This window comes from Morus notabilis, unplaced genomic scaffold, assembly GCF_000414095.1.
Source record: "Morus notabilis unplaced genomic scaffold, ASM41409v2 Scaffold365, whole genome shotgun sequence".
In the NCBI taxonomy this organism is placed as follows: domain Eukaryota; kingdom Viridiplantae; phylum Streptophyta; class Magnoliopsida; order Rosales; family Moraceae; genus Morus; species Morus notabilis.
In genome coordinates this window covers 264201-277817 of record NW_010362906.1, presented here as the reverse complement: position 1 = coordinate 277817, position 13617 = coordinate 264201, and the positions used below count along the sequence as shown (strand labels likewise).

Below are 13617 nucleotides of genomic sequence, written 5' to 3'. Positions count from 1 at the left end.
CATAAATGTGGATCCCATGAATAAAATCATAATTGTGTACACTCCACATGTAATACAAATGATGTTTCCTGTTCCTAAAAAAAAAAAAAAGAGAAATGAAGAAGAAGAGTAAATGATGTTTTCTGTAAATTGAAAATCCAACATTAAAATTTTGGACTAGTGCCTTGCATCATGACCCGATGTGTGATTAACACAAAAGCATTATGCATTTAGAATAAAAACTAGACCCCACAAATAATCATCTTCACTTTTTGAATGTCATGTTATCTACTTTATTATTGTCGATGTCCACCAAATAAATTTATGCGTAATCCACTAATTATTATTATTATTATTATTATTAAGTCAATTTGCAGACACTAACTGAGAAAAAGATATAAATATTTTTTATTTTATGAATCTAAATTTTTAGATTACTCTTGATATTATTACTTTTAATCAAATAAATATATTAGTTAAAAATATAAATTAAAAATAAAGATTAAAAATATAAATTCATACACTTTAAAGATAAGTTAAATAATTTTTTATTAGCGTTAAACTTGAATAACTTTAGACGCAAAAGTAAAAAGGGAGAAAAAGAAAAATATGCCAAGACTTGAGATGAATTAAAATTAATAGGCCAATAGTTTACATAAGTTAATAAATAGGTTAAATTACTGTTTTTGTCTATAACTTGTCTGGTTATGAACCATAACTTGACAAGTTATTGTCTATAAATCACGATTTTTATCCATAACTTGTCTGGCTATGAACCATAACTTGACAAATTTGTCTATAACTTATCCGGTTATGAACTATAACTTGACAAGTTATGGCCTATTAATTTCTATAACTAAAAATTAGCTTATATACTTTCTTAAGCTTTTTATATTGGTATATTTTCTACTATTTCTGAAGTAAAAAAATTGACTTTTTTGATAGGCATCTTTATGAATATAATCTATTTCTAATAGTTAAATTTAGTTAAAATTATATTAAATTAAAAAATATAAGAACAACAATTAAATTTGAGGATACAAATTTACGATTGAGAACAATCTTTTCAGTATTTATTTTATCAGTGCCTACTAGAGAAATCTTCAAACAAAAAGAAAAACAGCTCAAGTTTGATCACGCGGACGTGTCAAGACATAACAGTTCTTTAGCGATGGAGCCCAGAGTATCATTCAAGCTCAACTAGGCTTGGCCCCACTAGATTACAACTTCTCCACACCTAAAACGCTCCCTCCGCTTTTTCCGCGGGCACTACGACATTCAAAAATTTCTCCTTTAGGACATAATTACCCTTCCATTGGCTTTGGCGCTTATTTTTTTCCTCTTTTAATTATTAAAGCCCTTTATTAACGTTTTCCGTCGCCGTACAGCAATCGCCGTCACTCTTAACGTTTTCCCTCCAACGTCCTCTGACGCTCCTTCTCTTTCTCTCTCTACAAAGCTCCGTTCTCTCTCCTCAATCAGCAGCTCTTCACTCTTGCTTCTTCTGAAAATCGGTTTCGCTGAGAATTCGGATTTCTTTTCTTCTTCAGAGTTTTTCTTTTTCGAAATTTGAATTTTGCCAGCGAAAGTAAAGTGCGTATCCGACCAGTACCGGTAAGTAAATTAATTAATTACCATATTTGGATTTTTGAAACCTCCAGATTTTTTTTTTTTTTGGAAATAAATGTCGCGAAGAAATGTAAATTCGTTTTTTTTTTGGGTAGATTTATTGTGTTTTTGTGCGCTATATAAATATATATTTATGTGTCTGATGTTTGTTGTCTTTTGAATTTTGTGCTTTATTTGTATTTTGGGTTCTTTTTGAGTTTTTTTGACCGTTTAAAGAGAGTGAGAGAGGGAAAAAAAAAAGAAAGGCAGAGTAAGGAACTTCGTAAATCTTTCCTTTTTGTCTTTTTCTCCGTACAGTTTCTGTTTGGTTGCCGAGAAAGTGACGACAGGGAGAATCAAGACGAACGAAGTAAATTTCGTAAGTTAAATTTTAGGGATTTTCCTTTTAGCTCCGTTGATTTTGCTTTAGTCTTGTTGTTGATAGTTTGCTCTTTTCTTTTTATTAATTTTATGGAATGTTTTTTCTCTCTGTTTCCTTTCCCTTCGCCATTTCTCGGCAACCAAAAACACAATGATCCTATACTACGAAAGGCATTTATTGGAGAAAGGTTTTGTTTCTTTGGATTCGAAGCAAGCAAACACTCGTTGATAACCTTTTTTTCCCCTCTTTGCTTTCTGAATAGTTAGGATCGTATATATTCTGTTTAATGTAGAACTGACTGTAGATAATCCATTTAATTTATCTTGAAATTCTTGAGAAATTACAGAAGGTTCGACTGGGTTTTAGGATGACGATGAAATGTCTCGATTTCTGGGAAAAGAAACTGGAACAGTGTGTATAAATGTGTGTGTGTGTGTGTGTGTGTATTTACTTTCTCAGGGCCATTAATGGGGAGAATTTCCTAGGTTTTTGGGAATAATATAGAGAAGGGTTATCACTTTTCAGGGTTTAAGGCAATGAAAGAGATGAGGCTAATAAGGTCATTTCACGTTTTGATTCTATTCAATGAAATCAACTGACCCATATCGTCTTATGTTTTATGATATTTGATTCCTTTTTTGTTTTAATCACATTTTTTGCAAATTGCATTAGATGGGCATTTCTGAAATCTTGACAGTCTAGTAATCCCACGTGCCCTGCTCTTAAATCGCTGTTTTTTCTTTTTTCTTCTGACATGCCAATTGCCAAGCTAGTGATTTTGGAAACGGTAAGAGTCAGGTGTTAAAGCTCAATAGGAAATTTTTTAATAATTATTAAAATAAGTAGATTCCTATTAATCAACTCGTCTGCAACCTTCATTAATGTGTACTTATCTACTCTGGTTCATTTGGGGTCTGGTGCATGAGTTCATCTGGTGAAATACAAGAATTAGAGAATTGCTTCTTGGATTTTTTTTATCTAAAACAAAAGAAAAAGCTGAAAAATCTTCTGTGAAGGGTAGGGAGTTGGTAAGACTTGTTGACATTCCCAACTTGGTCCAAGTATCAAAAGTTTTCATCTGGGTTTCTCTTATTGTAGTGAATTATTGTGTATTTTTGTTTTTATTTTATAATTTGTACTTTTATACGTTACATGGTAGTATCTGTTCAATTCAGCTTTCCATATGAGCTGTATTCTACTGGACTGATGTAGTAATGATTCCTCTCATATGCTACAATTTTGCATTGGCCTCTAATTATGATGATGATTTGTCTGTACGGTTTTTCCCTTTTTCTTGATTCCTTTTCTCATTTTTTTCGCTTGATTACAGGTTTATAAATACCCGACCTCCAAAAGAGCTTGGACGTAGAGTTCAGAATTGAAGACCACAAACTTTGATGACCTGCAGTTAGCAATCTTAGCTTGAGATTCAGACATGAAGAAGCTATTCTTTTTCAGATCTTCTTCATCTAGTAATGGGAACAACAAAGAGTTTCCTCCACCAACCCAACAAGAAGTTTACTGGGAGAATCCATCAGAAAGTGGGCGGAACAACCAAGCGAGCTATAACATAGCCGAGAGTAATTTTCGAAGTCCTAAAGGCTTGTTTTCCAAATCTCGGAAGCAAGTATCGGATGTTCAGAAAGCCAGTAATTGTCCAGCTCTTAGAAGGAGCCGCTCAATGTCATCAGCAGCCTTCCTTGGTGTTGAGCCAGGACAAATTGACTTCTCTTCCCCGAGAAATCAGAGTAGATCTCCCTCAACTTCTAGTAGAAGCGGTATTCCTCATCAGCAATGTGACCGTTCTTTCCGGTGAGGGTTCTATACTTGCCTAAATTTCAACTACACTAACTTGTCTGACTTTTGGTTTTATGAACTTGAGGTAAAGCATACTATATGTATATGATGTACTTATCTGAGTTTTTGTTTTGTGAACTTAATATGTTACTGTATGATATTCTATACGTTTGAGTTCCATTTAATGTTTTGGCACTCTTATCGTCTCCTTTTTTTTTTTTTTTTTTTTTTTTTTAAGACTAATTTTCAGTTTGATTTTTGTGTTTGTTAGCTCTCAAACCCCAGAGAGGCATACAACAAAGCGTTTTGAGGTGCCGAGATCTGGTTCTGCTTGTTCTTCTAAAACCCACCAAGATTCCTCAGGAAGCTCTTCTTCCACTAGTTCCAGTAGTGTATCAGGTAAAATTTTGGATCGCTACATTGATGGAGAGCAGCAAATGGAAAAGAGCAGAGTCAACAACACTTCACAGGGGAACTTTGCTGGAAATGGGGGCTGCTGGCGTCCTCCGCGAGTGCAGTATACATTACCTTCGTCTCCAACAGATAGCATCAAAGATAAAGCAAGAGCTCATTCATTTAGAGAGGCCAAAGGTTCTCGTCTCCGTTTCTCCCCCAGAGATTGGGCAGAATATGGATTTGGGCATGAATCTCCACGGAGACTTGCGAAGCATGTTGTGGAGAGACTTTCTCAGTCTCGCATTCAGAAAAGAAATCAGAAGGAACTTGAGCGTGAGATGCCAGTTACAATAGAAGAAGTTTATGGTGGATCTCAGAGGAATTGTTCATTGGATGAACCTTATGAGACGATCAACAAATTTCACGGGGAGGATTACCCATACTTTCAAAAGCCATTCTCTGAGGATTTTAACTCCAAGGAATGTGAGGAGGATGTGGATCTCGACTTACAGAGAAGATCCAAGGAAGCTGAAGAGAGAGTTATGCTTTTGTCCGAAGAACTTGAGCTGGAAAGCTTTCTTAACAACAGTGATTTTGATGTGCCATCTTTGATTCAGACGATCAGGAATTTAGCCGAGGAGAGAGTAAGCTTGGCGCTCGAAGTTTCACGCCGTCTGCATTCACATATTGCTGACAGTGCTTCTGCCAAGGAAGAACATAGACTTGCAAAGACAGAACTGCAGTCCCAAACTAGGAGACTGGAGAAGGAAAAGAATGAATTACAATCGGCACTAGAGAGGGAGCTCGATAGGAGGTCCAGTGAGTGGTCCAATAAGCTTGAGAAATTCCAGTTAGAAGAACAAAGACTTCGCGAGCGAGTTAGAGAGCTTGCGGAGCAAAATGTTTCACTTCAAAGGGAAGTATCATCTTTTCACGAGAGGGATGCAGAGAGCAGAAGCATGATAACCTGTTTCGAGCAACAACTCAAAGATATGAGTCAAAGGGTGGAGGACATGAATGAGGAGAATCAAGATCTTAAGAGAAATCTGTCAGAATTACAAGAGAACTACAGAGCTGCCGAAGAAGACCGTGTTTGCCTCCAAAATAATTTTGAAAATAAGGATAAGGAGTGCAGGGAACTGCACAAAACTGTTACAAGATTACTAAGAACCTGCAGTGAACAAGAGAAGACGATTGATGGTTTACGTGAGGCTTTTGGTGAGGAGTCAGGGAAGAACCAGTCAACGGAGAAGTGCAATAAGAATGTGGCAAAGTTGCAGATGGAGCAAATGAGGTTGACAGGAGTGGAACTTGCCTTGAGAAGGGAGTTGGAATCTTTTAGGCTTGAGGTTGATTCTCTTCGACATGAGAACATAAATCTGCTGAACGCTGAACCGTTTAAAGGGCAATGGGAAAGAAAGTGATGCTTTAACTGTTAGGCTGGATAAGGAAATGTGGACTCGAGTTTGCTGTTTGCAAAATCAAGGGCTGGTGTTGTTAAATGAGAGCTCACAATTATGTTCAAAATTTCTTGAATTTATCAAAGCAGGTCAAATTTCAGTGGCTAAGCAAGAAACTGAAGTTACCAAGTATAGCCTAGATGGACACTTTGTTGTTGAATCTGAGATGAAAGTACAAGGATTAAGGCGTGGGGTCGAAAACCTTACAAGGAGTTTGCAGACGATCTCTGTTTTGTTGCATGACAAGTCCAATCTAGCTGCTTCTATATATCAGTCGAAGTGCACAGATGTTAATGGAGTAATGCAATCAAATCCACCAATGTCAGAGGTGAGTTGCTACCATTTAAAGATTATGACTTTTTTTTTCTTTTATTTTAAGTATGAGAAGTAATATGTAGGTTTTGTTGCTTGCTTACCGTATTTGAAGGTGTTTCTCTCTTTCTTTCTTTTGTTTTTTTTTTTTGTTTTTTTTTTTGTTTTTTGGACTTTAAGTATGTTACTTTTATTAATGCAGTTATCAATTCTTTTTTTTTTAACGTTATTAATTGTCTATTGCATGCGCAGGATGTAATGAAATACGAGCTTAAAGCAGAAACTTTGCTGACGAGTTTATTGAGAGAGAAACTGTGTTCTAAAGAGCAGGAAGTTGAGCAGTTGCAAGCTGAACTTTCAACTGCCGTAAGAGGTGCTGATATCCTCCAATGCGAGGTCCAAACTGCAATGGATAACCTCTCCTTTGTTACCCACAAATCAAAGGATCTTGAACTTCAGGTAATTCCTTTGCATAACGATATCAATGTCAAATTTCATTCATTTGGGCATTTTTCCAGCATTTGGTGTTTTTCATCCCATTACTAAAGGGATTTTGCATTTATATTTGATTGTTTTGTTATGGTAGCCTTCAAATGATAATGCACCCAGCACCTTTTTTTTTTTCACCTTATTGACTTTCCTTTATGGGCCATTTAGCTTAGTTACAGATGGTTGGCTTTACTGAGGACAGTAGAACGAAGTCTATAAGAAGAAACACAATGGGCAAGTAATTATTTTGCTCTGCTAGAAACAGTCAAAATGGTATTCTGTAGGCACTGACACTGTATTTTTAGTGTTCTTTCTTTTTTTTCTTCCTTTTATAATAAATGAAAACCTTTATTGATAAACTATTAATCAATACAAGGTAGAAGGAGTTGAGGAATCCTCAGGAAAAAGAGCCGGGGGGGAGGATGAAAAATTACAACAAATACCAAAACAATTTGATCTAACAAACACAAACCAAAATAACTAGAATCTGCATTTGGGTGCCACTGATTTTATTGTTGATGCATCTATTTGTTTTTCACCAAAAGAGTCTTATCGGTCAGCAATTTGTTTTTGTTGATGTGCCTAATAGTTTTGTTCTGCTAGAAAGTCATTTTGGTATTTTGTAGGCACGGTGTCTTTATTGTTCTATTTCACCTAGAATCTGCATTGGGGTTCCACTGGTTTCGTTGTTGATATACCTATTTGTTTATCACCAATACAGTCTTATCAGTCAGGAATTTCATAATTGCTCTCCTCTTTACTTGTGTTAGTTTTCACCACTAGTAGCTTGGTTTTTACTTGTGAAATTCTGACATGATATGAACAATAGATGCTTAAGAAGGATGAGAATCTCAATAGATTACAGAGTGATCTCCAAGATTCTACCAAGGAATTGACGGTCATAAGGGCGATACTTCCTAAAATTTCGGCGGAGAGAGATTTGATGTGGGAGGAAGTGAAGCAATACAGTGAAAAGAACATGCTTTTGAACTCTGAAAATAATATGTTGAGAAAGAAGTTGGATGCCCAGGATGAAGAGATACTTCTAAAGGATGGTCAGATCACAATCCTTAAAGACACTATAGGGAACCAATCCTTTGACCTTCTAGCCAGTCCCGATCATACGCGAGAATTTTGCCTCTAAATGACTGCAAAGACCAAGGCTTCTCATAGAATTAACTATACTGTTGATAGTCCCTATACTTTTTGAGTTTGTTCGTCTCCTTTTTTCTCAGTTGAAGTTTTTGTTGAGTAAGAAGTGAAAGGAATAATTTAAAGATTCTTTTGTAACTGACAAATTTGATAGTTTGCAAGTGGTTTACCCTTTTCTACCTGACATATTTTGGAAGTGTAATTTAGCATTAGTGTCGGTTGTAATTTTTATTTTTATTTTTAATATTTAGTTCTAATTTTCTCTCTTCATCAATTGTCCTAATACGCGCTTTTTTTTTTGGTATTGAGATATACTCGTTCGGTTCGCTAATTCGAGTTGAGATGTGATGTTGTGTGAGAGTTTTTTACTGTAATAAAAAAGTTAAATGTGACTGTTTTTTAGAGTTTTTTACTGTAGCAAAACTCGAATCAGCGAAAAGAACGGGGCGTAAACATAGAGGTTGCTTAAAAAATGATCTACTAGGCATATATATATATATATATATATACACACGAAATGGGATCGAATCTACAACCTCCCCGAAACTCTTGATGCCACTAGACCAAGCGGATGTAAAAGGAAAAAAAAAATGTAAAAATACTAGCAGGGGATATAATCAAATGCTAAAACTCGTTTTCATCACGCAATAACAAACACGTGCAGTCCTATTTCAAACACCGATTATCACTTAAATTACAATACTGATGAAGAGTTCTCCAATGGACTGTCTATCGAACTTTCATCTTAGTCCTAACCAAAAGAGACATCAAGTGGTGAATTGTTCACTTAGGAGTGACAATAGTTGAAACCATACCATACATTTTCGGGCACAAATGTTCTAAAATAAAACATGCAAGAGATTTGCACGAGGCTGCCACCTTCCTGTTGATGAACCTTAATCCAGCCAGGCCTCCATTCATCTGAACCAACTTTCTTAAGGTACAAAGAGCACACTTTGTCACTCACGCATGGACCACTTGACTCAAACATGTCGACAGCACAACGTTCAAAGCCGCCATAAGCTCCATCTCGCTTCTTCGAGCCATTTTTAGGAGCATACAACAATTTGGGGTTCTTCAATTGCTTCACTATGACCACATTTCCCTTGGAGTCGCTGAATCTAACACTGACATGATCTCTAGTTTCAGCCATTGGTGCGCATGTTGTCTCGATTTCAATCGAGTAGGAGCAGTTTCTTTGGGGTCCTTGGAAGGTTTGGTTGGTTGGTTGGAATTGGACTCCGTTGATTGGCAAAGAAACAACTAGGGCTAGTGTAAAAGAATGAATGGAAACTTCAGCATGGTTTGGTTCCGTTGTTCCTGTGTTGTGAAGTAGTAAATGGAGAACTAATGTGCATATATCGTTTGTTTAGATTCTTTAAGGAGATGAAGAGGATGTGACTGGCAAAAAAAAAAAAAGAAAAAAAAAAAAAGAGGGGACTGCCCAATTGGATTGCTTTGAGAAAGAGAGATTCCCACTCCTCTTTAGTTAATATAGGAAAAAGTAAACGCCTCTTTTAACTGTTGAAGATTCCAATCAAAACCAAATTTTCTTATCCAGAGAAGTAAATTTAAATGTCTGTTCAGCTTTTATAGAACAAGTAGAACCTTTAATAAAGAGATAAAATTTCGCACCCAAGGACTCAGTCCCGAATTTTCTTTAAGGAGAATTATTATGGAAATGCTTATTACAGTTCAAAGGGTAGCTAAAATATGCCACCACTTTTCCAATAAATACAAACAGGAAATAGCACACTGTCCGGCATTTAATAGTACAAATAAACGCAAAATGGCTGTCATACTCCATCTTGTAGATTGATATCATAGTGATGCAGATTTCCAGAAGTCAACGGGCTTCCTATGCTGAAGATTGAAAGCAATAAAAAAAAATAAAAATAAAAAATAAAAAAAAAAGAAGAAGAGTTATACAGGTGTTAAGAACAAATTATGCATGGCATGTATAATATGCGCCAGATATTACCATCACTTGCGTGAATAACCAACCCATCTAAACCTCCAGTGCTAATGCCTAACCCAAAAGTCTATCCTAAAGCAATACTACTTTAACTCCGCTCTTAGGGAATGTAACCAAATTATAACAAAATGTAATGCGAAAGGTAACGAGTTTGAAAAGGAAAGAAAAAAGAATAAGAATGAGGATTGTTGCTCCCTTTCTAGCCTTTACTTATCTATTGGGAAGTGTAATAGGAAGGGAATTGGAATCTCGTCGACTTAATTAACAATTACTAAATGTCCTTGTGCATAATTAAATAATCATTGACTTGATAAGGGCATATAAGTACATTCAGCATTTATTCCAATTAGCTAGGAATCAATGCTAAGGGTAATTAGGATTGGCAATCCCTTTCCCCATTTCTTGCATTTGGGCCCTACTGAATCATTGTTCCTAATTTTGTAAGTAAACACATGAATATGTGGGAAAGAGAAACACTTTTCCCTTTCCCTTTCCCATGCATGGGAAGTAAATACGCCCTTAATCTATTAATCACCATAGAGCTTTTAGACCCTCTTTCTGCCTGTCTCACAAGCATTGAGCACATGTTTGATGCACTAAGCACGATTAACTTATCCATTCAGTTTGAAGTTAAAAGGAAACATTTCGATTCCCTGTGATTCAAGTTAGGCCGTTTTCAGTCAAGGTTTAGCAGAGCTTACGTTAGAAATTGGCATCCTTGTTCTGACTGAATCGAGCAGTGAGAAATCAATATCAGTCACAGTAATCCCTGTTGACAGTCGATCTGCAACAGTGACCAGAAATGGTAAAATTGATGTTGCACCAATTGCTAGAAAAGATATACATGATAAAAGCATAAGAACTCACACCAAACTTTTTCGTAGTCATAGATAAGCAGGTGTATATATTTTAAGTTTTTAACCCATAGGGAAAAGAAACGCTTTCAAAATGGTTTTGGACCAATCTAGATGTGTGACATATTCTCCAAGTAAAACGGCGAAATGCATCTAAAGGTTCTGTTCAGGTCCCGTCACTTAAAGGAAATTACACATTTAATGCCTCCAATTACGTATTATACAATAGCTTGTCAGCCGTTAGAGGACAGGACAGAACTCAAAAAGAGAATTTTAAGAAATAAAAAATATAAGACAAACAAGTCCTTAAGTGATATGCAAACAGGTATTATAACAATGCGTATATCACAAATATTTTTTACAGACTGAACGCTTAATCTTAATCGGCCATCAAAGGAAAGTCAAATACAGTTAAACTTATAGACCAAGTAACCACAATCTGAGCCACAACCAAAATGTTGCAGGCTGCAAAAATGGTCCAGCTAATTGACAAACACAGAAAATCATGCAGAAAAGATGAGGAGAGAGTTAGTCTTTCTCACCAGGAAGCCGACCAACTACTGTACCCCATGGATCAATAATCAATGTCTCACCGTAGCTTTCTCGATTAGCATTATGCTTTCCAGCTTGTGCAGAAGCAATGACCTGTAAATATATTTTATCAAATTATCACCAAAATAGGAGCATCTAGGAAGAAGATAGCATGTAACATTCTGGACCATCAATGTACAAGAATTTTTTGCTTGAAACAGTAGATAAAAGGAGCAAAAGGAGTTGCAGTTACTAGAGTATAATAGATTTAGTACATAGCACTGTGTCTCAATTGCACGAGCACGAAGGAGAATCTCCCAGTGTGCCTGGCCTGTTACCAATGTGAAGGCTGAAGGTGCCAATAAGACCTAAAGAATATAAACCAAGAAGCCAGCATAAGACACTAAGTAACTCCTCAATAAATAAGATAAGAAGCCCGTTTGTACCTGTGCGTCATGTTGAAACCTGAGGTTCTGGTAAAGATCTGGAAATCTTAGATCATAGCAAACCGTGAGACCCAATCGTCCAACTGGGCTGTCTACTGTGACAACATTCTTTCCTGAGAACATAAGAAATTGACATCGCTCAAATTCATATGTAATTCTAGAAACACACAACTGGTGGAGAGGAAAAGACATACACCTCTTTCACTCCACCCAAATACATACATGTATGTGTGTAAACACGTGAAATATAGCCATCCATGGTTGTATAAATTCCAAAACCATTAAAAGTAAAGTTACTAAGAGAATTAACAGCACGGTCTTTACAGATTCAAAATGCAACAAAATAAACAATTGTTAACCATGTAGAAATGATGCAAAACACTACTCTTTGGTTTTCAAAATCTTATTTATAAATATTTAAATGGACAAGGAACTTAACCTGCCTCCGTGAAGCTGCTTTCCTTAAATGATCTTCCACCAGGAATATCTACATCAAACCTTGAAACAGAAAGGAAATTATCGTTTTTAGTGCTATGTCGTAATAGCATATATGCAACATCAATTCCAACTTTATGGCATAACAGTTGTGTGATGAGTTCTAACAAAATTTGTGTGAACTGTAAAACCATAAATTGCAGAGAGCCAGGGCCTTCAAAATCGTTAAGGGGAAGGGGAAAAAGAGACGTAGGAATGCATTAAAATTAGATGATTTAAAACACGTGAGTCGAACATCTCCGATTGCATGGATAAGATAGTAAGATCCAGAAAAATGCATCTAAAAAGAGCAATAAACTACATGCAATGCGATAAGCCATGATAAAACCAAAAACCAGAGTAAAACAAGAAACAAGAACAAAACAACAAAACCAAAAACCAGTGTAAAACAAGAAATATGAACAAAACCAAAGTTAAAAAAAACACCTACAAGTGTATCTTCTTATAAGTGCTTTTGATGTTCCCAGCATCATCAATTACAACATGGGTATTACTCAAGCGCTTATCATCAGGTTCTTTTTGTTGGAAACCACCAAGTGACAACCAAATGCCTGATTCTCTGCAACAAATACCTGCCCATAAATCTCTATAGCCAATAAAATGAATAAACAATCTAAACAACCAGTGAGTGAAAGTATGAACTTAGCACCTTGCTAAAGAGCAGTATTGTTGCATTATGGGTCCATCTAAACGTTCTGCTATTTTAAGACTTTCCCCATCTTTGGCACCCACAAAGGCGAAGTTTTCAGGAAAGCATATCAATTTCGCCCCAGCTGAAGCTGCTTCCTTTACAGATTCAATAGTTCATCATTTTTATAACCAAAGGCTCAAAATTTACGGAAATTTCGATTAAAAAATCTATAAAATAAGACTTTTGGATATTTGATAAAATCGATTGAATAATATTATCGACATTGGAATAGCTGATTATAACAAAATTTTTATACGAAATAATCAAGAAATAGTGCGAAAATCATCCAATTTCAGATTCCAATTCCTTCTAATCATATATAAGTGAAAATTCGTGAGTATTTATCATTGTTGGATGACGAGAAAAAAAAAAAAGAAAAACAGATAAGCGATCAAATTACTTTGACGAGGCGAGAGCAGGTGGCGAAGTTGGCGGCGAGGTCGTTGACGGAGGTCATCTGAGCGGCGGCGACTCGGACGGAGTTGGCGGCGGCCATGACTGAGTTCGACTCGCCGGCGTCTGTACGGAGGGAGCGAATCGGCACGATGCTCCGGAGAGATGGCGCGAACGCTCCGGTGCGAGTGTTGTACGGACCAATGAGAATGAGAGACTGGCAATGTGACATGTTTGGGAGCCCATTGGGCGTCAGAAGAAAAATTACTATAGAAGTGAAAATTGCAAAAATTAACCCTTAGGGGCCGTTTGGTATAGGGTAATCATAAGAAATCATATTCTCAAAAAAGTGATGGAGGGTAATATGATTCCTAAAAATAATATATTATTGTGTTTGGTTCCATACATAAATCTTTCTCAAATTCCTAAGAATATTACATTACTGCGTTTAGTTGTGCATGAGAATATTGTGAATTAAAAAATATTTTTTTAAATGAATAATAATAATAATAATAATAATTATTATTATTATTATTATTATTATTACTACTATTATTATTATAATTATCATTACTATTATTATAATTATAATTATAATAATAATAATTATAATTATTATTATTACTACTATTATTATTATAATTAATATTAATATTA

At 35.8% G+C, this 13617-nt stretch overlaps 3 protein-coding genes across 4 annotated transcripts; 1 reads left to right on the top strand and 2 right to left on the bottom strand.

The window, feature by feature from the left end:
- Positions 1–1579: 1579 nt before the first annotated feature.
- Positions 1580–7624, top strand: LOC21400257 (golgin subfamily A member 4). Its single transcript, XM_010103200.2, is given in 7 exon segments — positions 1580–1593; positions 1906–1966; positions 3300–3781; positions 4038–5550; positions 5552–5950; positions 6187–6393; positions 7253–7624. Coding segments are annotated over 5 exon segments (2811 nt in total). The 5' UTR covers positions 1580–1593; positions 1906–1966; positions 3300–3404; the 3' UTR covers positions 7568–7624.
- A 738-nt stretch (positions 7625–8362) lies between these two features.
- LOC21400256 (embryo-specific protein ATS3A) lies at positions 8363–8728 on the bottom strand. Its single transcript, XM_024168978.1, has one exon. It carries the CDS (start codon positions 8726–8728, stop codon positions 8363–8365), a length of 366 nt encoding a protein of 121 aa, XP_024024746.1.
- Positions 8729–9208: 480 nt separating this feature from the next.
- Positions 9209–13213, bottom strand: LOC112092529 (nitrilase-like protein 2). 2 transcript variants are annotated; one of them, XM_024168969.1, is made up of 9 exons: positions 12968–13213; positions 12526–12662; positions 12307–12435; positions 11821–11879; positions 11382–11494; positions 11211–11303; positions 10947–11049; positions 10252–10334; positions 9209–9438 (listed from the first exon to the last, which is right to left on the bottom strand). In XM_024168969.1, exons 1-9 carry the CDS (start codon positions 13190–13192, stop codon positions 9397–9399), a joined length of 984 nt encoding a protein of 327 aa, XP_024024737.1. In that variant the 5' UTR covers positions 13193–13213; the 3' UTR covers positions 9209–9396. The 2 variants fall into 2 exon arrangements, with proteins under 2 accessions (XP_024024737.1, XP_024024738.1); XM_024168970.1 differs by lacking the exon at positions 11211–11303.
- Between the last annotated feature and the right edge of the window lie 404 nt (positions 13214–13617).